Raw genomic sequence first — 25,932 nt, forward strand, 5'->3', positions numbered from 1 at the left:
GGTGCCTGACACTGAGATTAAAAAGGGCTAATTTGACTGGTGGTAGAAGCCAGCTGTTTGCTGACACATCATAATCTGAGGTTACTCCATTCTGCTCAAGAAGAGGACCACAGAGCAGACATCATCTCTAGCAATGCTTGCTCTCAAAGCTCCGGAATGCACCTGTTCTAGAGAGTCTTCTCATTGACAAGGTGTCTCCTGTAGTTTCTGGTCTGGATGACTTGCTCCTCTGAAATGTATTTCGAAGGCTGGCTGCATTGCGCTGCCTATCAAGTTTGTCACTGGTGGAGTAGCTTTTTCGTGTGTGCACATAGAGTAAGCTGGATTCATCCGCAGAATAACTATTGGCCCGCTCTATTTTAGGAAGCAGAATATTGTTAGACAAGGTCCTAGATGTATTGCTATCTTGAGGTGACAAGGAAACTGCTTTTTTATCTTTGGCTTCAGCATCCTCGTTGTCAGAACTTGGGTGACTTAGTTCTGCTTCCCTCTCTGGATGGCAGCATCCCAGGTCATCCACCTTATCTCCATGGATTCCAGGAAAACTTGACCTTTCTGCAATGGTTTGAGGAGCACTGACACACCTTGTATCAATGCAGTCGGTAATGCTAGTGTACTCTGCTGTTTTGACTGGTACTCCAAGATTGCTGAAATAGCTCCGGGAAGGAGAAAACATAAAACTTTGAGATTTTACTATAGGTGCCTCTTCTAAAATAAAGGGGCTTGTAGCCAGGTATCGACTACTTTTTGAACGCTCTAAGGTGTGATATAGGGGGGGATCCAACTCCCAGGGGTTTTGGCTGTCTGTGATTTGGGAATAATCTGAAGAAAACACCCTTGTTTCCAGTGAAGAAGGTTCTTCATACTCAATACTTCTGCCTGAGATTCTATCACCAGAGGTACCACTGACATAAGCACTACTCGAGAGAACGCTGGAAGTTATCTGAGTTTGAGGAGTGGGGTCTCCGGTCCCAAGGATGTTCATTGAACTGTCCAGGGGCTCTATTCCTGACTGCAGCTCATCCATGGCAGACACATAAATATCAATGCAAGAGGAAGGCCTCCGAGAATCTGGAGCAATAGACAAAGTGCTGACAGGCACTAAAGAAACTTTTGGTTCTTTTGAGACTGAGTGAGAGCTAGTGGCACGATGAAGGCTCAGAGACCGTTCTTTCAAAATACTTTCAAATTTCTCAAGCCCACCCTTCTCTTTTATATTCATCGCATAGAAGGAGTGACTTCGCATTCGAGGTGTTAATGTTGGAGAGGTGGGAGACATCGATTCTTCCCCTGTGGGGTCAATACTCTCTTGAAGTTTGTATGTGTTGCCTTCCTGGCTGTTGAAGCTACTTTGCCTCACAATGTAAGCTGTGTCAGTACAGTCAGAAGATGTTCGAGACCGTATCTTACTGGCCTCTGCTCTGTCTACACCAGTAATTTTGTCCAATGCTGTGGCCATTCGCCCAATCATATCTTCAAGCTGAGCAAGTCGTATATCTACAGTCTGAAGTGAGGCCTTCATGCAATGCTCTCGTTCATTCACTTCCTCTAATCGCATTGCCATATTCTCTACTCTGCAGGAAGAAAAGGGAGGAAAAAAATGTTTTGCTAACATCCAATAGGGCAGGCAGGCTAACTTGGTTATTTCTAAACCAATTTACTTAATCAGGAAAATTGATAATATAAATAGTATGCCATTAATATACTGATACGCAGACTAAGAAAATTAATCCTCTTTTTTTAAATAGACAATTAAAAATAGGTTACTGGGTAACTGGAATGATAAATCTATTTAATGCTTGCCTCCTCAATGATTTTATCAACGCATATTTAAACAAGAATTTGCTTTTTGCTTCTGACTAAAGTTTAAAGTTTTTTTAAAAAAATAAAAATTACGTATCTTAAAATATAGGCTGTTCTATACAAATGTAAAATGTAACATGATTAATTAATGCAACATATTGTAATTTATAGACTTCAGATTTGTAAACATGAGATTTACAGATCTACTGCATGTTATGCAGGCTCACATACACAAAGACAAAAATACTGAATTCTGGTATAGAAATATACCCATTTTATGGGTTTTATGTGGCAAACTCCTTAGTAGTTACCAAATCTATAGATAGTAGTAACTGATTTATCAAACTGCTAAAATTGCACAGCTATACAGATTTTGAAAGCTGCCAGCAAAATTGGAAAAGTGCCTAATTCTTGTCAAATGAATATGATGGCAACAAGTGATACCTGGAGAAATAAATTTAGAGTGTAATCTAAACCAGGCATTTTTGCCTGAAAATATGCTTAATTTTTGTGAGTATTTTTTTGTATAATACCACTTTTATTACAATTCCAAAATAGGTTTACCATCTTTTGATTACTATTAGTTTGTAGCCAATAAAATAATATGGAACATTTAAAACTATTTTATTTTAAAACAACATGAAAAATTCTAATTTTACAATTTTCAAACATATAAAACCAAAGAAAATGTTTTGTACCTTTCAGAAGTTACACGGATTCTCTCATCATTGGAAGAATTAAATCTATCATCTTTCTCTCTGAAATATTCTTCTATGCATTGTTCTTCAAAATCATGAACCTTCTTCAGTTCATCATCAGTTATAAAAAGTTCTATAGGAGACAATACATGGCAATAAACAACAGTTAATAACTAAATCCCCTTCCATAAGTAACTTCATATATAGATCATTTTGATGAGTCTCAGATTTGTAGCTCTACTTCCGCTTTCCCAAATTTGTGCCCTAACTCCCACCTACCAGACAATTTTTCAATTTGTCAGATAGCTTATTCAGATAGCGCAAGCTGTGATACTTGACTCCATCATTTTTTCTTCTTTTGACCCTCTACAATCTCAGTCAGGGTACTAAAAGAGATAGGAGAATGTCTATATTGTCCCATCACTAAGGACATTGGGAGCAGTATGTCTCTGTAAGTACTGGCAGGACTTCAGATTGATGGTTATTAGACAAGCAAAGATGACTGTAAGTTGAGTTATTGTATTCATTGTTGTTCGTATCTTTGTAGAGCCCAATTTGTACAATGTTTCCCACTATAAGAATTAGATCTGCATGTTTGGATTAGTTGAATTTATCCCAACTTCTGTGAAATAAGATAGGATGAGAGACAATAACTGGCCCAAGCTCACCCAGTATCAGCCCTACAAGGCAGAGCAGAGTAAGAAACCAATGTCATGTAAGTTAGAACTTAGAACTACCTTCATTGTAACAGCTATACTAACAAAATCTTGCAAGTCTGAATGTGCTCCCTCTTTTATCTTCATGCAAACGAGGGGGGAGTTTGTCTGAGACATTTTGCTCAAGTTAGTTTATTGGTCTAGGCCAGGGGTAGGCAACCTTGGCTCTTTTATGACTCGTGGACTTCAACTCCCAGAATTCCTGAGCCAGCAGGAATTCTGGGAGTTGAAGTCCACAAGTCATAAAAGAGCCAAGGTTGCCTACCCCTGATCTAGGCTCAAGGCCCACTTATCTGACTGCAGTTTTGGTACCAGCTTGTTCTTTTGTCTGTTAAAGCCATTCCCTATTCCCTCTATACTCAGGAAACTTCCACAGCTGAGGGTGGACCTAACCTGGATTTACCTCTATCTAGACCAGTTTGTTAACCACTGTAGCAGTGTTGGTATTAGTGACATGAAACAATAATGTACAATGAAGTAAAAAATAGTAAAGAAAAAAAATAAAGAGATAAATCTGAACATACGTCTGGATTTTTTTTTAAACAACATTTTTATCAAATTAGAAAACGTGTGAAAATAGAAATGATTTTGCATAATGACAGAAAACAGGAAACAGAAACAAAACAAAAACTGAAGATAGGCCAAACTAGGAAAATAAGAAATTTCAAAGTCTGAGCATAAGCCTAAAGAAAACAATCCCTTTAATAATACCTAGAGACCAGTTAGATGCTCGTGCCAAGGAAATATTATTGATTAATTCTATGTATAGTTGCCTTAAAAAAAATTTTGTGGAAATTTTGGACTGGGAATTGCAACCTGTTTTACTCTGACTTTAGCCATCTATGCCCATGCTTTATATACATAAGATACATATGATATGGATTTCAGTTCCAGTCTTCTTCAATGAAAAAGACCACAAAGCTGATAATAGGTGAATTAGGTCTTGATACATATTTTGTCTATCAAACTCTGAAATTAAATACAGGTAGCCCTTGACTTACAACCACAATTGAGCCCAAAATTTATGTTGCTAAGTGAGAAATTTGTTAGGTGAGTTTTACCCCATTTTACGATTTTTTTTGCCACATTTATTATTTATTTATTTATTTATTTATTTATTTATTTATTTATTTATTTATTTATTTATTTATTTATTTATTTAATTTGTATACCGCCCTTCTCCCGAAGGACTCAAGGCGGTGAACAGGGCAATACATATTAAAAAACAAGATACAAAAATTAAAAGCAATTAAACAACAATGCCCATGAATAAATTAGAACACATTAAAAAGTTAAAACAGATTTATAAAACCCAACCCCATCCCATCAGGCCAGGCCAGCTTGTTCAAAAAGGTAGGTTTTGAGATCGCGCCGGAAGGAGCGGAGGTCAGGCGCCATCTGGAGCTCGGCTGGAAGATGGTTCCATAAATCCGGCGCGCCCACAGAGAACGCCCTCCTCCTGGGGGCCACCAGTCGACATTCTTTGACCAGTGGCACCCTGAGGAGGCCCTCTCTGTGGGAGCGTACTGGGTGGAGGGAAGTTGATGCCGGCCGCAGGTGCTCCCCAAGGTATTCCGGACCCATGACATGTAGGGCTTTGTAGGTCATTACTAACACCTTGAATCTCACCCGGAAGACAACTGGAAGCCAATGCAGCTCACGGAGCAGAGGTGTAACATGGGAGTGTCGGGAAACTCCCAACACAACTCTCGCGGCTGCATTCTGTACCAGTTAGAGCCTCCGAGTGGTCTTCAAGGGTAGCCCCATGTAGAGAATCACTTTGTTAAGTGAATCACTTCAGTTGTTAAATTAGTAAAACAGTTGTTAAGTGAATCTGGTTTCCCCATTGACTTTGCTCGTCAGAAGGTTGCAAAAGGTGATCACATGACCCTGGGACACTGTGGCCATCATAAATATGAACCACACGTCAAACATCTGAATGTAAATCACATGACCATGGGGATGCAGCAATGATCATAAGCGTGAAAAACGGTCACACATCACTTTTTTCAGGCTGTTGTAACCTCAAATGGTCACTAAATGAACTATTGTAAGTTGAGTACTACCTGTATAATCAAAACCTTTTGAGGTACACTGAAGTAAGGGAATGTAATTTGAGAGATTTGTACAGCAATATTAATTAAAGTTGAAACAACTGTTTTAAGAAATAACTGATAAAAAGGAAATCACAAATGCTGTGAAAAAGGATAGCACTGCATACATATAACAGAAATGTTAAAATATGGATGTAATTGGCTTATCAAGTAGCTATGCAGTGTAAATGTGTACTATATGTGCAACAAGAGCTTCTGTGCCTCCTATTTGATATGCTTTTATTCTCACGTACATAGGGAAATGTAGAAAAAGTGAATGCATAAACAATTTAAGAATTAATGTGTTATAGGGATACTTGAAAAAGTCACAGAATCTGATTGAGAGGATATAAGGAGGCAATGAACAAAATTGGGTTAGTGCAGTGTGGTTTTATATTAGTCAAGAAGTGTCAGAACAGACACAGAACTTTTTAACAAACCATTAAGAACACTGGAAATGTGAGAAGTTTATTGTATGTTCATATAGAAAGCTTATGATAAACCAAATAGACCCAATCCAAGACAAAACAAGTATACATGATGCTCCTTACATTGTTTAATGTATTTATGGATAAATATATTAGGAAAGTGACATTAGAAGTGACATTAGAAGTGTATTGGCTGGGGAAATGAGTGTTTGTGTACTTTCAATGCAGGTGAAGCTTTTATTCATAGAGAGAATGAATAAATTGCAAAATGATGATATAAAAGAAAAAAAACTATTGCGAAGAAGAAAACTGAGGAGACTGAATGGAACTGATTATTCCTCAAAAGGACAAAAGGTAAGAATTTTCAATAACAAAAGACAATGTAGTAATTTATAAATGGATGATGCAACCATAGTTTTCAATAATATAAAAGATATGGAAAGGTATATTGAACAATGGTGGAAACGAGATTTAATTAAGTTTCCTTTTTCCTCTTATCTCTTGCTTTTAGTTTCTTCTGCTTACTATGCCTTAATCTTTTTCTGTCCTTTGCAGAATGTTGCTTACTTTCAAAGGTAAATTGTATGATGTATGCATGTATGTAGTTTCCTATGGATTTGCTTTCAGCCTTAGATTTCCAAAACTCACTTTGCAGGCTATGACTAAGAAATGGGTTCCAAATATACAGTATCCCACAGGCTGCTGTACTACAAAACCACACATAACCACACATAACTCCTGGTTGTGTATTCTTTAGCTGAAATTGTTGTTTGCTGAGAGGTGGTTGTGTATCTAAGTGAAACCTGTGCCCTCATGAAGCATAACAGCTTTGTCCAAGTAATTCTGCACAAAGCCTATGACACTTACTGAGCCCGTAATCTGCTTCATCTGGATCGCTGTCGTGTTTCCGCCATCTACAGCATATGTGCTGAAATATCATGGTCATGTGACTGAAGATGATTAGCGGAGGGGGTAAGACTGGTCTTTCATGGAAAGTCATAATAAGCTGATATCTCTGAAACTTCCATACCTGGTTTGATATAGACTTAACTTCAAAAAACGTGTTGCTGAAATAGGAATAGAAAAAGGAATAGGCTTTTGACAAACTGCTGAATTCTGTTTGAAACATATGCAATATTGGGACCTGTTCTATGCATTGAAAAATAATACATTTTAGACTGTATGTACAATTAGCATCTGCGGTCAATTCCAGCACTCATTTGGACGGACTATTCATAACAGTATCTGTTACGTTTACATTACTATACCGTTTATTTTACTCATATACAACATTTTTTATTTCTGCATAAAAATATTACCCCTAAAAGAAATATCTACCTCCACCTCTAAAAGAAGTATCTACCTCTAAAAGAAATATCTATTCACACCGGCATTTGAATGTAACAGCTATAGAACCAGTTTCCAAGATGTTCTTTTGATTAACACTGGCCATCGTTTTACGTCATCTCAGTAGCTAGGATGCAACACCGCCACAACCTCCATTCTTTCCCACTTCACTAAGACAGCCAGTGGGCCTCAAGTGCAAGTAAAAGCACTGAAATGCTGAGTTAAATTTGGACTTGGGGAAAAGATTGTGAGGTGACTGACGGCATCCAGAAGAAGGCTGTGCCTCAGTACTGAGATAGATAACTGGAGAATACAATTGACTGTTTTAACCTAACCTCATGTCTTGGTCAAATACACCGGGTGTTCTTTGGCAAGCTTACTGTATGGAAACTCTTGGCAGTGCTGGTGGGCCCTGCTTGCTCTGGTAATTACCAAACTATTTTGGATGCTATTACTGACCCTGCACCTCTGCCTCAAAATTGCTGAACTTTGTGCCGGCCTGTGAGGTTTATCTTTAATTTAATTTAATTTAATTTAATATTTGCATTTGTATACCGCCCTTTCCATGAGGACTCAGGGCGGTTAATTAATTAAACAGCAGATAGGGAGGAAGGAGATTTCCTTGATGAAACCATATCTCAGGATATCATCAATATGTCAATTCCTTCTGCAGGTAGAAAATAGTCTAAGGATAGGAAATAGTGCAGGAAACGCTTCCTGATATTAGTTGATTGGGGCAGATATAGTGTAGAAATGTTCAATAGAGGTTACTTTTGTTTAATTTAATCTGCTCTCCACAGCTTGATGCACCCAAAATAACTGAAAAGAAAAATGGAGTGAGGAACAAGGCTTAATTGCATCCTTTGAGCACTTTTTGACTTTGATCAAACTTAAAGCTATCTTCAGGTATATATTTAAAAACAACATAAATTGGAAATCTTTATTTGTTTTCCACATCATTTCTAGCTTGGAAGATTAAGCTTTATCCTAAAATACAGACTCTTCTTATTCAAAAGTAAAAGTAAAATCTGTTTATGAATTTAAATCTGATTGAATATGAAACACATCAGAGTTTTTAATTTCAGTGTATTTATCTGTAACAAAATCACAACTTTCACACTATATGTTTGTTTGTATAACTGGGTGTTCTTGTTGCGGCAGAACTAGGCAAAGTTTCTTCAGACTGCACAAATGTAGCCTCTCTCTGGAACTCTTTAAAACAGCTACATCTTTGTCAAGGCATGCATAGTGCCTATAGAAATAGCCACACAGTCACAGGAAAAGTAGTCCTTGGTTAATGACTACTTGTTCAGTGACTAGCTATTCAAAGCTACGATGGTGCTGAATGAATTGTGTTTGACTAGTCTCCCAAGTTCTGTCCATCGCGGCACTCCAGTGATCACCTGTACTTCAAAACCTTAGAAGTCTTTGGACATCTACCCTCTGCAAAAGATACCCATGATTATGTATTCTAAAACTACCACAGATTACTTACATTTCTTGCTATTGCAAATAATTTCTGTTGGTAAATGCTTTAAACCAGTCTGGTAACAAATATTAAAAAGTTTGGCATGGCTGCTATGGATGGAGGAGAAATATATAATATTTTATTAACTCACTTAAAAACTGCAATCAGTAAGTTCACCAGAAGGATGTTTGCAACCAAAAGATAGCAAGCCATTATGGCAGGAACGATCCAGGCTCCTGTTTTGCAGGGAGGAAGCTGAATTATTTTACCATCTTCTCTAGTTTCATTCTGACCACAAGGAGCTGAGGAAAAACAGGTGAGAGGAGGCGAAAGAAAATAAATGTTTAAGAAGAAACGATGGCAGAATGCACTATATTTCAAAATCTTAAACATTTCTGGACATTTACCCTAAATGTACTCTAAAACTCTGTCACGGAATACTTACATTTTTTTTTGCCATTGCAAATAATCTCTGTTGGTAGATGCTTTAAACTAGTCTAATGACAAATATTAAAAAGTTTGGCATTTCTGCCAATTTCTAGGTATTTACTATGTGCTCTGAAATTTCACTCTTTTAAATGTGCTAGGAACTGATAAAAACATCTGTGTGAAATGTTATTTATACATCCATTTGCTTTTTGGTAACTAGGATATATCAGGAGTATCAAATGAGAGTACATTAAAAAAGGAACATTTGAGGGATATAATATATATGAGTAATATATGTAGATTGACAATAGGATTTTTGTTGCCAACTTATTTCAGTCCACTTTAGGATATTTATCAGTATTCTAAAATCAAGTGTGGGTAGGCAGGTAAGATTTATAGGCAACAGAGCAGACATTTTACCTTATTTTACCAGCTATTTGAAAAAAACAGATGACAAAATGGCATAGTTTTTAATGCTGATAAAGTTTAGAAAATATACCTTCTTATTAATTAACTGAATCTTTAATTTGGGATGACTTTAGCTATTTTAGTTCACCCAAACAGCAAATACATTTCCTCACCAATACTGTATAGTTCAGCTTGCTACTTTTAGGAAGTGTCACTGGTGCAAAGAAATCTATTCCTTTCCTACTCCTGGTTATTTTCTCACACATTCCCAATATAGCAGTGAATAAGGAGAATTTGTACAACAAGGAAACATCCAGTAAATTAAGCTGTTGAAGAAGTGAAAGAATGTTAACAGGTGCAGCCTTATTTCATATCACAGAATGCATGAGAAAAATGTTGGCTCACAAAATAGGTTTTTCCTCAAAATTAATACAGATACTGAAGTTCAGCCTGCTTTTCATCCTAGATGGGCAAATCTGCCTGATGCAAACAGAAGAAAGGAAGAAGACAGTTCCACTGGCCTCTGGCTAATAATAGAGATTTCAAACAATGGAATTGTTCTAATAGGTGAAATTTCTGAGTGAGACATTGGTGAACTAAGACATCACTGGATAAGTGGAAATGATGCATTGGCAAAGGCCAAAGAACTAGGCATGAGCCTTCTCTAACAGAATCTCTCCAGGTAAGGAGAGGATGAGAGTTTGCCCAGTTGTGCTGTGGATGGCTATTCCTTTTGAGGAGATCCTGAGAAAGCGGTCAACACAAGGTCTGAGCACTGGGAATTGAGGAAAGCCATCAGCCCGGGTGAAGCCTTTAAGGACATTAGATTGGTCTACCTTACTTTTGAACATGGGGATTCAACAATTTTCCTTTCTAAACATGTTTTCAAAGTTAAAGGAGAACTAAGCAAAAAGTTTAAAAAACTATCTTGTGATGATGCAAGATATTTGCAGCTCAATGTTGAGCTGAACTGAACTGAACAGAGAGCACCAAGGACCCCACATTACCTAATGAGTAGAACTTCATCCTCCAAAAGAAGAAAAATTAAATAACAATTTAAAGAACTTTTTTTAAAAAATAAAGGGCAAAAAGATAAATAATGTAATTCAAGAAAGTTTTAAATAGATTAATGAACCAGAAGAATTTATAATATTGGAACTTTTGCTATTTTTTTTGAAATAATAAGTTAAATAAAATGATATGTTCAATGGAACCTAAATTGTTTAGTTTACCAGGAAAGAGATGTATGCTGAGATCGTATAGAAATTTGACATTAAAGTTTCAAGTTGGGAAAAAAAGAGATAAACCTGTTCTTTATTCTTTATTTTTAAGAATCCATATTTTTATTATAGATTTGAAAGAAAAGTAGTGAAGCTCATAAATTGAAAGCTATAGGTATGACACTAGATACATTTCAGAGGATCTTTGAAGAATTGGGAGAGAAACTTAAACTGACAGCAATAATTACTGCAAATGCATATCTTCAGATAACCTTGTTGTAACCAAAGTAACTAAAGGAGAACATCTCAGGGAATTCTAAATAACACAATCAAATTCAGAAATAATGAGAGAATCTGAAGTACCGTAAGAAAAGTTTAGGATGAATAAAATGTCCTCTCTTCTCTTTTGGGAGTGGAAGATTTAAGGTAAGATTTAAGATTTAATGGTCCTTTCTCACCATCCCACCAAGGCAAAGAAATTATCTGAAAGTGCTTCTCTTAAGTTTATAAGGGAGGATTCTGGCTGAGAGATGTTTTTATGAACACATCACAATATTAATGTTACTATGACATATTATAAGCAAACGATAAGGCTACTACTGTTACTATTGCTCGTGTTAATAAATGAACAAATGCCAAGACAAAAGTCACTAAGGGCAGCCATCTCCTAAACACAGTTGAAACCGTTGCTTTCCTTGAAGCTTAAATCGTTCGGGAAGCAACTTGCCCAAAGACCAGAAGGCTCACTGATGCTTCCCCAGAGCCATTTAGAGAAAGTAAATGCCCCTTTCCTGAAAGAGAACAGCAGTTTTCACATTTCCAAAGTATCCTTTGCCAGGAATTCCTTGTACATTTAGACTATGTGAAGCATTTGAGCATGAATTGGCTTAGAGAACAAGAAAGGAAAGACAATCTTGGTAGGAGAATTAGCTGGAGTAATAAAATAACCTTATGCACAATAATATTCTAAATTGGAAGTATTACCAGCCCACTCTTGGGGAATAGTAAAACTCTGTCCAGTGCTGACTGAAGCAACAGCTGCAATGCTCTTTTTTTCTGATTTAAGGATAACACATTGAACTATGATATTCAGTGGTGAATAGTGTTTCTTCAGCTTGCAGGCTAGTTGGTAGCATTTATTCATCTTAGAAGTTAATTTTCACTATATCAAATTCTCAGTGGGTAATTTTTTGTCATTCTACTTCTCCAAATTTATGAGAAAAACATACATAATTTATCTTCTGTGGCTTTGGCTCAATGGCTATCCCTGAGATATATTCTATTTTCTTAAAGTCATGAATATCATTGCTTTGCACTTCTGTGTAGAGAAAACCTCATAAAAACAAAATGTAAGTAGATTCCATCTGGACATTTCAAAAAGTTACCCTTTGCCCTGGATTAGGTACTCCATGGTGTATTATACTCTGATCTTTATCATTCTGTATTATGTTTATTTTTTTTCCTTCCAAATTGTTTGTGTAGTTTCTTGCTTCCTCATAAAGATAATTCCTTTTTGGGAATCAACCTTTTTGATTCTGTGGTCTGGTGATGGCAGCAGTTTGAGCAATTTTGGCGGTGGGGAGGGAATGGTTTTGCACACACAACTGAAATCTCACACATGTGCAAATGAGGCTTTGTTTGCTTGCCCACTGCTTTGGCTGTCCCATAGCTGGCTGTGGCCTGGGGTTTGGGGCCCCTGGTCTAGTCAGTTCAGGAAAGGCAAATCTTCCAAGTACATCTGCGTGTGAGTTAAGCCTAAGTGCCTCAAACACATATTTACATAAAACGTTGTTTCTTCAATTCTAAAAAAAATAAAATAGGACACCTTAAACTTTTTTAAATGTAACTTGTGTGCAGATCTGTGAAGAGAGGCTGGTGCTGGTCTGGAGTACATAATCTGCCATTCAGCAGCATAAATGTATTCTAGGTAAAACTAGAGAAATTAAAACTTGAGAAATGAAAGTAATGTTACTTCCAGAATCCTACAACTGTGCCATATGAAACACCAATGTCTTAAATTAAATAATGGATTTTCTTTTACTTTGTTATGGCCCTCCTAATAAGATAGCCAAGTGGTAAGCAAAAGTGTTTCATCTAATAAACAATGCCTGAAGTGTTGTCAAGTGATGATTGCTAAAGAAATAGTCTTCTCTTCTACTCAGATAAGAAGGTTAGTAGAGGGTGAAAAAGAGGAGATTTAAATTCATGTATGAAGATATGAATGAAAAAAAGATCCTGTGTATTCCAGTTGTTTCCCTGTTCCCCTGTTTTTCATTCTAATGCATTCAGGAGGGGAAAATGGTTTATGAACCTGTAGATTAAACATATTGTAGTATAGTTCTCTAAATATGTTCATCAACATGGCTCCACACCAGTAAGGTTTTCCACAAGGTTTTTCACACCTTGCATATAATACTAACAAGTCTTGCCAGACACAAGAAAGAATTCAGACCAATTTTTTTTCTCATGTTGTGACCAAATTAAAAAAAAATCACAGTGGTAGCAAATATTTAACTAATAAAGCGTAACAGAGCTGCCAGGACAGAGATTAAAAAAACAACAACCATGAAAAACCTATAGTGATCAGATGAACATTTATTGAAGACCTGTTGCCTTTCTAATTAATTGCTGAATTTTAATAGAGCAGATACTAAGCAAATATGAATGGATTTTAGTTTATGTGTCTCTGAATGAGAGACAGTTTGGGCTAATAACCGGAAAGCTGGAGTTTTAGTCCTTCCTTAGGCATGTAGTCTGCTGGGTGACTTTGGTGGACTCACTCTGTCAGTCCTAGAAAGAAGGCAATGGCAGACCCCTTCTGAAAATATTGCCAAGTAAACTAAAGTTGTTATAAATCAAACATGACTCAAAAGCACACTCAGTCAATCATTGTTGGATGGAACAGCAAGCAATCAGAGCAATACAGGATAGCAGACCATCATGATTTCAGGTAGTTTTCTTATCTTATGCATATCTTAAATGGTCTGGGCAAGATGATAGGGTATCTAAATTGCTTATTATTCCCTGATATTCAAAATATCATTCAGGATACTCTTCCACACTGCCACTTTGCTTCGTTACTTAAAACCCTTTTAATTATAGACATGAAGTGATCACTAGGCTGTGTTCTCTTCCAAGTCAACAGTGAGAAGTCTAAAAACCAGATTCCATGAGTCTCAAATAGTAATATTCTTCTTACTTTAAGGAATTACCATTTCTATAAATGAAGCTCAAAACTTAACAGTGCAATCCAGCCATAGATATTGTTTTTCCCATTCCAAAAGAATTTAAATATTTATTTACTGATACCCCATCACCAGAACCCAATTACAAAAAAACATGCATTGGCCCAGAAATCATTAAATGCTTTGTTTAAAAAAAGTGATGAGAAATATAGAACACATTCATTGAATGAACAGGCTGCCAATTGATGAGACATTGACTGTTAACCCGACAGCCAGATTTCATGCTTCACATACCAGTAGAAAAGATTGAAACAAAAAGCCAAACCTATCTTAGAGTCTTACATAAGAGTTGGTATATTTCTCAAATTCAGCGAAATATTTTATAAAATTAAGATCATACAAATAGTGAGAGATATGTGGGTTTTTAAAAGGAACCCAGAATTTATAACTAATAAAAAGTAATACCAATGCAAAGTAAAGAAAAACCTGAATCTATGTATGTATAGCATACACTTTTAAATAAATGGTACTGAACTCTAAGATAGATACAGTAGATTGATAATTCAGAAAGATAATAATTTGCATAGTAAGTTGTGGCTGATTTAGCTTAGGCCAGTGTGGAGATTAATAGCTGTATACTTTTTTTTCCAAAAAGTGAGAAAATAGTACCCTGAATTTACAAATAACAGTATGTTGTTTAATATCTCCTCTTTTGTACAAAGATACATATTTTTCCATGGCATATCTAACAAATAATAAATAGATTGAACATAAAATATACAGAAGCAGAAAGATGGACTTACAAGTCCTAGATTAGCAGAAAGGATCTATTTGTTTTTTCCTCCAGATCTCAGTTTTTCCTATCTTGGGACATTTTCCAACCTTTACATAACTCGACTGAACAAAACTATCCTTTAAATGTAGTCAGACTATATTAGTTCTTTATGCATTTTGGATTTGTATTCTGTATAGAAATCTATCTTAGAAGCAAACATTATCCTCTGGCTATTTTGCTAAGCAATTAGCCAAAATCGTAGGGATTTTTAATAGGCTGTTTGCATTACACAAGTGCTGGCAAATTCTGCCTTCTCTGTTTGGATGCTGAGGTTAAAACAACCTAGGGATTCATTAATTCTCAATTAACTATCATCAGGTCCTCTAGAGGAGGGTGATACATGGCCTTTCACAATTTGACTTTTGATAGTACAGTATGAAGCACTTCATGCTGAAATAATCACTTCTGCAGCTTCATTAGGAGTTCAGTCATTGGTGTATATTTAAAACAGATGTAGCATATAGTTCTCTACTGTATATAGGGTCTAAACATATGCTCCTCTGTTCAAAGAGAACTACAGCATGCTCTGCTCTTGTCATTTTCATTCTCCATTTCCAGGGTTCTAAACTAGAATCAGCACACGGCAAGAAAAAGCATGTTTTCCTCAGCCAAATTGCTGTGGAACATGTTGCACTATGCCAATAGATTTTTTTTCCAGTACAACAGCAATAAATGGCCACTTGTAGAGGAACAGACATTTATGAAAAGAAATTCCACAGTCTGGGATTCTACTTCTCTCCCACTTCTTGGCTTTCCTAAACCACAAATACAGAACAAAAAAGTAAATATATAGTTAAGCAGAAAGTTAAAGTCATGAAGGACTTTTGTTCATTTGGATTCCGCATTATAACTGAGAACAAAAAGGAAGCATAATTTGCAAGAGGAAAGAAATAATTGCTCTTTCTCTCTTTCTCTTTGGAGAATGATATAGGTTCCTTTAATCAATAGTGGAAAGAAAAGAGTATACATAAGGGTATTGCAGCATATGCTTCCTTCCGGTGGATGTATGAAATGAAGAAGAGGTTAAATAAAAATGCAGCAAAAATGGTTTTTTTTAAAAAAACAACAACAACAACCCTAAAATCTGAATTGGGAAAACCAATCTGCTTGTCTCTTTCTATATTTTATGTAACTGAATTTTGCATGAGTCTGAGGTATATTATAGAAGCACACTCATTCCTGAAAGAAGCATCTGACATCACAACAGATCTGTGGGAATAGCTGAAAAAGTTTTTAACTATGCTCAGAGTGAATTTGGACCTTTAAATTCCATCCTTGTGCTCTCAAGCAGAAGTGAGCTAACCATATTCTTCCTACCTGCCTGCCTGTGTTATGGAGGTTACAAGTTCTTCTTGTTCTTTCCCACAGCTCCAAAATTTCATGTGAGCATGATCTGCTCTGGCACATTACACAGAAAGCCATCAGGAAGATGCATTAAAAAGGAACGATGTTTGCAAAGGGCCAGGCAAATGAATTCTTACAACATATGTGGAAACAGATTCCAGGTTTGGAACACAAAAATGAACTTTCATATTTGTGTAATGCTCTCAGGCATGGAGGTGAAATTCTTGGAACTGCCTTGTAATATAAGTCAACTTAATATCCAAAAATTACAATTTGGGAAACTGAGAATGAGAGAGTGGCTTCATAAAGATGCCTAGTGATTTCATGGCAAACAATGAATTTGATTCAGGGAATTCACAGGTTGCAGTCTAAACCCACAGCACAATACCCCATCCATTCTAAATAAAGTACAAAGTGGTTTAAAGTCCTTATTCAATGCACAGACACTCACAATATATTTTTAAATAACTATTATTTTATTAATATACCAAAACAGGGTGGTAGAAACAGGTCAAAAATATGGCATAGATTAGTGTAATACCACTGTAATTTCAATGCTGGGTAAAAATCTAGAACTGGTGCACTAACTTCTAGAATTGAACGGTCTATGAGCAAACAGGGTTTGTACCTTCCACCATTAAACTAATGGATGGCAACTGATATAATCTACACTACAAATTTAATCTTGTTAAGACTTCTCAAATATGGACCTCTCTGAGGAGTCCTTGGGCCCTCTCAGCATTATCAGTGATTCTCAGGGAAAGGCAATGATTAATTAAATGGTAGAACACTAAAGTATATGTGTACTATGAATATGATTTATAGGTATTAAAAGTGAAAAAAACAGCCTGGGTGGTATAGAAATGTTGATTTCACTTTCTGAGATTAACAGATTAAATATCTCATACTTTCCTGTAATGTTTGAGTCCTCTATCTTGAGCCATTTATTGAGAGTGTTAACAATAATCATGTAAGACATCACCTGATCAAAGTTTGATACCTGACTTTGGTGTATGAGAATCATAAACTTGCTTACGGTCTATCTGGTCTGCAAACACTTCCCCATAGATCATCCAATAGGGCATGTAAAAAATATTTTTTGCCAGTTTCCATGATGGCTCTTCGTTGGGGAAGAGAATTGCTTGCCTTGCAACACCAAAACTCATCAGAACAACAAGCATAATAATGACAAAATACATCATATCTATCATCTGAAAGAAAAGAAAAAAAATGACAAGAGACAGAGAGACAGAAAGCCACTTTATTCTGCAGAATTGTTCAACTTGTCTGTAAATCATAATGGTCAAATGATTTAAGGATCTGCCTATATTAACACACTATGTAAGCTGCTTGGCTTGTCATGGTAATCTTCAAGTACTTGTGCTGGATCTTTGGCTATTACAGTATTATGTGCCATTAGTGTTCAAGATCTTCTAATCATGCAACTCATAATAGAAATATTATGAGAAATACAGTATTACGTTTAAAATGGTACAGAAATTGCCTTTCCATATGTAGCCCAAAGGCAGCAATACACGGTCCAAAATAAATACAAATGTGGATTCTTTGGAACTATTATTGGTTGTTTCTGCTTCTGCTTGTTTCCAACTGAACTAATAAAATCTCATCTGTCTGTCTGTCTGTCTATGCACACACACATGCACAGGTAAATATTATCTGACTTTCAGTTTTAGTACTGAGAAAACTAGCCCAGTGCATAGCAACTTCTTGTTTTTTTGTTCTTGGATTCGACAAACAAGGAGTCAAAAATTTCACTCATATCATGACTGAGGTGCTCCTAACTTTCAACAAGTGCCAAATCAAGTAATGCCATTTAGAACTTTCTTATTGCATCAACACACCCATAATATGTTTGAGTGGAAGCTGGGCATATATTTTATTGTGAGGAATTAATTGCTGCACATGAATGTGTGAATCAGCTCTATATTTTAATTTAAAATCTCATTACTAGGTCTACTCTAGTATGTGCTAACCTGCAAACCTTATATTTCTGTCACTCCTGGGAAAATTCCATGTTTCTACATTTTTGTGAGAATGTGATGTGATATAACGTTCAAGTATTGCTGAGGAACCCATCTCACTCCATCTCAAGAATGCTTTAATGCTTTCTTTGCAAAGTAAGTCAAAGATTAGATATGCATGATAATAAAATAGATGCATATGGGTTGCCCTTTTTTTGATATGCATGTAAAAAGAAATGTCCCCCCCCTCCTGTGCAATGGGTATGGGACTATGCATTGCATTTTGGCCTATGGCCTATGCTACAATTAGCACTATATCAAATGAGTCAGTTAACTAAGCTGCTTTGGTAGATGTTGGAATAAATCAACATGCCAATGGTGTTCAAATGGTGCTCCAGATGTTTTGAAATTGCACTCAAGGTGCCTTTTATTAGTAGTACTATTTTTCTTTTGCCACAGTCATTCTACTTCCATTTTCAGGTCTTTGCATTTTGTGATTTTCCCCCCAGTTTTTTTTCCATTCTGCTGTTTCCAAATATTTCTTTGTTGTTGTTGTTACTACCCTGAATCTGGTTTCATTGCTAATCTACCACTTTAAATAATCCAGTTTTATATTAAATATCACAGTTTTATATTTTATTTTTTTCCTCACATCTCAACCCCTTAATCTTATTGACCCTACTGAAATGTATTATTCCTGCATAATTCTATACTAGACATGCAATGAAAGTTCTGTGATAAATAAAGAGATTCCAAAATAACGAATAAGGTGTTAAGATATTTGTTACTATTTAAACTACTCCATCTCTTAAATAGCAAAAGCAGACTTGAATTATCTTAATTTTTATTCCAGTTCCATCTATGAGATCCATGTCACCTTAGTGAAATGTGAAATCTGTATCCCATAACTTAGCAACCTTTTTCCCTATAACCTCAGTATACACTGTGATTACTCCCACTATCCTAGCCTATATGCGAAATAGATTAGGGCTATTTCTATCCCATTCCCAGATATTCATACTTTGAGTGACATTTGAATGTATCTGTATATGTTTTCTATAAAAAACAGTGATTATAATGCTGCTAACAATTTTAGACTTGTGGTCCAAATTCACAGAACTTCCATAGAATTCTATCTGAATCAATGATCCAAATAACAATGACAAAGAAAAGAAGAAACATGCAAAAGCCTTGCCATTAAAATATGTCTTTTCTCATACTGAATACTATGCTATAACAAAAGGAAGCTGCATCGCGCAGAGAAGTACTTAAGAGATGTGCTCAAAATTCACCCTAAAGATTGTACGAAACTAGTACCACCTTCTACTGTTTTCACTTATAACATGCAGAACAAAAAAGAATGGGTAACTTTTTCTTACCATTTTCCCAATCATCATTACATATGGCCCCAAATATTTGTTCACCCCGAAGATGTCTAACAATCGGATATACCAGTAAATAATGTTGACACAATATATGACACGACCATCACTCCTGAGCGGCAGATCCTGGAGGCGAAGCACCATGCCCACCGAGAATAAGAGGATGGCAATAAGATCGGTAACATTCCAGTATTCTTGAAGCCACACTTTCACCTTCTGCAGTAGTTTCCCAGGTTCTGACATTAATATCTAGAGATGGAAAGGGAATAGATTTGGGGTCAAAAATAATATGATGAACGATTTGACAACTATATCCGGCTCTGTAATGTCACAATCTATTCACAGGACTACCACAAGCCTTATGGAATATGGACATAAGGGAGCCAGCTAAGTAAGGCAATGTGAAATAGTTTCCTTGGTTTTGTAACAGAGTTTTAGAATACAGAGAGCCACAGGACTCAACTCTCTCTCCCCACCTCTTGTCATTCAATTTATATGGTCTGTACTTGAGGTCTGTTCCTATCATTAGTACTGACTCTAATATACATAAACAGTATGTATGTATGTGCATATGTATATATATGTGTATGTATGTGTGTATGTATATATATATGTGTGTGTGTGTATGTACAGTATATGTATATGCACACACACACACAAATACACATACTGAATACCATGTACAGTATCATTACTGTACAAACAAAATATTTCAGAATCTTCTTGCAATTTGCTTCCTTGTAATCCAGACAATTTGCAGCTAGAACCAAGCTTCTGAATGCTTTATGAAAACAAACAAAGGCCATTGCATGAAGACAAGAATGCTTTGTCGCTGCAAGCTAGCTCTGTCAGATCATGCATCTGAAGTAATAGTGTCATTTCTTTTTTGTTGTACAAGGTGAGTGTCATAATTAAAAAGTTAGAGTGAAAGATAGAAATGTTGGTAAGTTCCTCAAATCAGGCATACACTAACATTACTTTTATTATGGCTTTTTCCAATCTGGTGTCTTCTGACAGTGTTGGATATAATAAATGCCACTCTGAGGCATTTTTCTGAATAAATATGCATTTCAAATTTCCCCTATTGGGAAACATACAAATTATTTGCAGGGGAAAGAACTACTTCATTACAGAAAGGCACATTAAAGTTCACCGTTAAATTTTACCTACTGACATACTGTCAAATCTTATGACTTGTGGGGTTTTTACAAAAGTAGAAATTAAATTAGCAATCAATAGTGAGTTAAATAAAATCAATTTGTATATACAGTTCTGTCACAATAACTACAGGTGCCCATAGATATCAGAAAATTCTTAAAGGTTATACCAGGGGTAGGCAACCTTGGCTCTTTTATGACTCGTGTTGAAGTCCACGAGTCATAAAAGAGCCAAGGTTGCCTACCCCTGGGTTATACAGTAGTTTGCTTAAAAGGAAAGATAAACTACCATGCTTAAAAGGAAAGATAAACTACCATGGTGACTGGATTGGACTCTAAGTGTCAGTTCTAGGGGTTTTGTATTCCATTGGAAGTTTTGGCAAACAGAAAAAAAATGCAGCATTTTTTTCCTGTTTTCCCTTCCGGGTGTAACTTCCATTATTTTTAAGCATCTCAATTCTTCACAGCACCTACTACAGCACCATCCAAAGCCAGAAGAAAACCCCACATTCTGTTGATGAGAGCATCTTATCATCTGATCTTATTTACAGTAACAGATTGATCTTTAGGAAAAACCTCAGGGAACAGCTGTATTTAGAATAGTATTACCTCTCTCATCTTTTCTATTCCCATTGTAAATATGTATGAGATAACTATCCATTCTTGCATGGAAGGCCAACGTTCCATTTTCACCAAAACGATATAATTAAACAGCGTCAGGTACCCCATGTAAAACATCTGTAAAGAGAGAAACACAGTTTACCTGCCTACAGGAGTTAAGTGTTCAGCTGATTCTTTATTTTTAGGAATAAAAAAGTTCTCCTACAAGAAGGCTAATTTTAGTTAAAGAATTCTTTATAAATACAAGAGTTTCACTGCATAGTATGGAATCCTATACTTAGGTTTTATGAATTTATTTTAAAAGAGTGTACAATTCCTTGACTGCAAGCGAAGCAAATACATCATTGCCTAGTCTCTTTAAATGAATATAAGAAGCAAATCAGTTCATGAAGAAACGTAATCAGTGCAAAAGTTTAACTTTAACAATTTAAACCCAATTCAGTAGATTTTTATAAACTTAGTAAAAGGGCATATAAAGACTACCACTCTAAATCTACAAAGAGTAGTTATACAATGTAAACATACTGAAGAATAAAGTCTTTACAAATTAGTGACACTAAAGGTAAAATGATAATTGCTCCTTACAGTATAGAACCAAAATTTAACAATTGGTGCATTGTAGAACTCATAGATTTTACGTCCAAAGGGGATCAATCTATGCCTGTTTTGAACCTCCTCCTCTTCCTTCTTTCTTGCTGATGATTCTCTATTGCTACGTCCCAACATTGCCTATAAAATAAGAAAACATTGGATTAAGTGGATGAGAGGAAGACCAATAGAAATAAATGCAATTTGATATTCAGTGTTATAATCAAAAAGCTGAGTAAAAATCAATACTGTGTTGAAATAATGACTGCATTTTCAAATGGTAAACCAATACTGTATCAACAAACAAAATCCAACTGCAATTCACAAATTTCTTGGAATATGCAAAGAGATTGCTTCTATTTGCTTGTTGATTTGTCCTTCTCAGGATTAGTGTGTTTGAATCAGGAAAAATGAAAACATTCAACAATGAGTGGAAGGACCACAGGACTGACAATTGTAATGTTGGAATAGCACCATAACAGGATCTGAGTGGTTGTGAAAGATACTTATTTCCTATTTCACATTTGGATCCAATGTTGTTAGCTACAAGAGCAGCATCTGCCTATAGAACCAATACTATCTCTCCTTTACACATGTCCCCCCAAAAGTGTGGAGTAAGACAACCATATGTGGTCTCCAAAAATTTGGAGGACCTTTTGGTGACAGCAAAAAATTAAGCATTTTCAATATCTCTTTATTGCCACCTACTGCCTATCTGTAGTTTTGTACTCCAGATACAATAGCCATGCATGGGAGAATATCCTGAAACAGATTTAGGGCATGTTAAAAGGATGGAAGAGAGACTTGAATGAAGAAAATTTTTGTAGAAGTGTAGTCTTGGTGATCCTTATTTTTATATATCAGGTATGTTAGCTCTAAACTAATTGGATGACACTGAATATGGTCCTAATTTTTTGATAAAATAGAATGATATTCATTAGTGTTTCACAGAGAACTCCAAAGTTTTTTCTTTAACAAGTGAAGAGAGTAAAGTATGAAAAGACAAAAGAAATAGTCTTTCAGAACCAAGAGAACACCCAAAAGTATTATTGGTATCCTTCACTGATTTAGAGCATTGGGATGTAAAATGAAATTCTTTTAACATTATTTATTTCATCATTATGATAATCTCTATAATAAATAATTATGATTAATAATAAATAATTGTTAATGGTATATTTACCAAGCTGGATTGAGGCAATTTCGGAAGATAATGTTTGATCTGCTGGAGGGAGAAAATGGCTTACCACTAAATATATTTGCTAAAAGGAAAGATTGCAACATTTCTGTTTTCAGGAATGTTGGCAGAATATATCTTTAAAGGTGTTGTAAATTAATTTTAGTATTTAATTATGGAATTTGTATTTTAAATTGTATTATTGCTTTGGTTTATTTTGCATGCATTTGGAAGATAGCATAATAATGAGTAAGTTGATTAATATATTACTTAGGTTAAATAATTAAAATCTTAACAATGAATAGCTAAATATTCTTGTTATAAATCCAAGATTGCAAACTATGTGAGCTCACCTTATCTGAGATTTAAAAGGATATTCTTGTAATCCCTTCCAGACATATTTAAAATTTCAAGAATTTTTTTGATTATTTTATATCAAAAAATAAAGAAAATATTTAATGAAAAACTGTCTGCAGTGAAATGATCCTGTTATATATTACATGAAAGAATTGGTGGAAATCAATCAATGGTTTATACTTGATCAAATTGTCCAAACAAAATGCAAATATAATTAAATAATATAAGATTAAAAATGTGAAAAAGTATTATAATGTATAATTATATTAAATTTATGACTTTCTATTAGTATTTATAAAAAATGTGTAGATTTTCGTCAGCATAAAGGTGGGATTTTTTATTTTATTTTTACAATAAAAAAGCAAAGTAAAAAATGTTATTTTTTATAAAGTTATAAAAACAAAAACATAAACAATATGAGTAATCCTCCCCACACACCAAAGTGTGTAGCTGTGATCTTGTGAAAAAATATATTTTAAAGATTCATATTGAATATTTCTACTTAGAATAACATTTATATAAGTAAGGGTAATTGTCAGTCTTTCTTTCTTGAATAGTGATATTTAACATAACTAGGTATATACATCCTTAATATGTCTTCTCTGAAATAAGTAAATCAGGACTATCTGGATTAAAAATGATCACTGAAAATTAGAGAATATTTTGAGGGTACTGCTTGGCTGAGGGATAGCCAATGCATAGAATGACTGAATTGTTTTTTATGTATGGAGGTTAGAATTTCTGATCAATACTTTTGAAAAATATTTTAAGTAGTAACAGATTTTCAACAATTAATCAGATTTCTAATACTATGTGTATGTTGTAGTCTAGCATCATAGATTATAGAGCAGATTTATTCTTGTGATTACAATTGTTGAGAAATGGAACTAAAATCCTAATATCATTTAAAACTAAAAGGACGTGCCTAATCAAAAGCTACACATTGAAACATGGGAAAGTATATTATAATAATGACATTAAGATTATGTAAATGAATTCAGCAATAGAATCCTTTATTATCCATCTACCAATGTCTTTGTTTCAGTTAATGAGTGACAATAGCCAGATGATATTGCTTAATTGAGGGGACCTACAAAAATGGAGTTTCTCTGATCACATACTGTATAACAGACAGATGGCCCTTCAGATAGATACCTATGTCATATAGAGCTTCATAGATAATAACCAGCATCTTGTTTTGCAGTCAGAAGCTTACTGGTAAATAGTGTAGCTCATGATGCATGATGCAGAAAGCATAGCAAAGTCTATTTGGCACTACTTGCACCACCACAATCTGGGCCAGCTGGAGCTTTAAGTTATCTTCACACTGCAATAGCTTACCTACGAGATGGTCAAAGAATGAGTGATTCTAAGAAGAGCCTCTCCATTCAAGAATATGTGTGAATGGCATGTAAGTCAAACCTGTACAGGGGCTTTTCTGACCCTAGCTGTTACATGCTGATTGTGCAGGAACACATCAAGATTGTACACAGCCTAGAATGGGGGAATGTGTGCCATTGGGGATCAAAGGGTGAAAATCCTCAGAACCAGAAAGTTAAAACACACAAAGCCATTTAGTCTTGCTACAGTTAAACTTGAGTCCATCCAAACTTCAACAGTCTCCAATTGCTGGAATAAGACCTTGACATCCTTGGTCAATTGAGTATCGAGGTATACAATTTAGTAATGTCTGCATACTGAGCCAATAGATAGAATAGAATAGAGCTAGAAGGGACCTTGGAGGTCTTCTAGTCCAGCCCCAGCTCCCCAAGCAGGAGAACCTATACCATCTCAGACAAGTCTCTTCTTAAAAATCTCCAGTGATGGAGCACCCACAATTTCTGGAAGCAAGCTGTTCCACTGGTTAATTGTCCTCACTGTCAGGAAGTTTCTCCATAATTCCAGGTTGCTTCTCTCTTTGATCAGTTTTTAACCATTGTTTCTCATCCTTCCCTCTGGTGGTTTGGTGAATAATGTGACCCCCTCTTCTTTGTGGCAGCCCCTCAAATACTGGAATACTGCTATCATGTCTCCCCTATTTCTTCTTTTCTTTAGACTAGCCAAACCCAAGTCCTGCAGCTGTTCTTCAGATGTTTTAGTCTCCGGGCCTTTGATCATCGTAGTTGCTCTTCTCTGAATTTTTTCCAAACTCTCAGGTGTGGTCTTACTAGGATTTTATAAAGCAGTACTAATACTTCACATGATCTTGATTCTATGCTTCTGTTTATACAACCCAGGATTATATTAGCTTTTTTGGTTGCTGCTGCATACTGCTGGCTCATAATCAAGTGATTGTCCACTAAGAATCCAAGGCCCTTCTCACAGTTACTGTTGGATAGGGTCCATTGTTCAAGTTGACAAGATCTTTTTGTATCCTGAGTTTGTCTTCAGGGGAATTGGCTACTCCTGTAAGTTTGGTGTCATCTGAAAATTTGATGAGTTCCCCTTCATCTAAGTCATTTATGGAGATATTGAAGAATACTGGGTCTAAGACAGAACCTTGTGGTACCCCGCTGCTTACTTCTCTCCATGTGGATGTGGTGCCATTGAGGACTACTCACTGAGTACAGTTTGCCATCCAGTTAAAGATCCATCGGGTGGTGATGTTGTCTGTTCCACCTTTTTTCTAGCTTACCAAGGAGTAGGTTGTGGTCTACTTTATCAAATGCCTTACTGAAATCTAAGTATAGATTT

General features: G+C 35.6%; 1 protein-coding gene across 1 annotated transcript; it reads right to left on the reverse strand.

The window, feature by feature from the left end:
• Nucleotides 1-127: 127 nt before the first annotated feature.
• Nucleotides 128-21,851, reverse strand: LOC310633457 (transient receptor potential cation channel subfamily M member 3-like; the record flags this gene model as incomplete). The annotated part of the gene is made up of 8 exons (XM_083351163.1): nt 21,702-21,851; nt 21,105-21,233; nt 19,336-19,587; nt 16,975-17,185; nt 8,705-8,855; nt 6,606-6,805; nt 2,502-2,634; nt 128-1,574 (listed from the first exon to the last, which is right to left on the reverse strand). The coding sequence occupies exons 1-8, from the start codon at nt 21,840-21,842 to the stop codon at nt 128-130; spliced, it is 2,664 nt and encodes an 887-aa protein (XP_083207289.1). The 5' UTR covers nt 21,843-21,851.
• Between the last annotated feature and the right edge of the window lie 4,081 nt (nt 21,852-25,932).

The sequence above is a fragment of the Vipera ursinii genome (genome assembly GCF_947247035.1).
Source record: "Vipera ursinii genome assembly, chromosome: 2".
NCBI classification, from domain to species: domain Eukaryota; kingdom Metazoa; phylum Chordata; class Lepidosauria; order Squamata; family Viperidae; genus Vipera; species Vipera ursinii.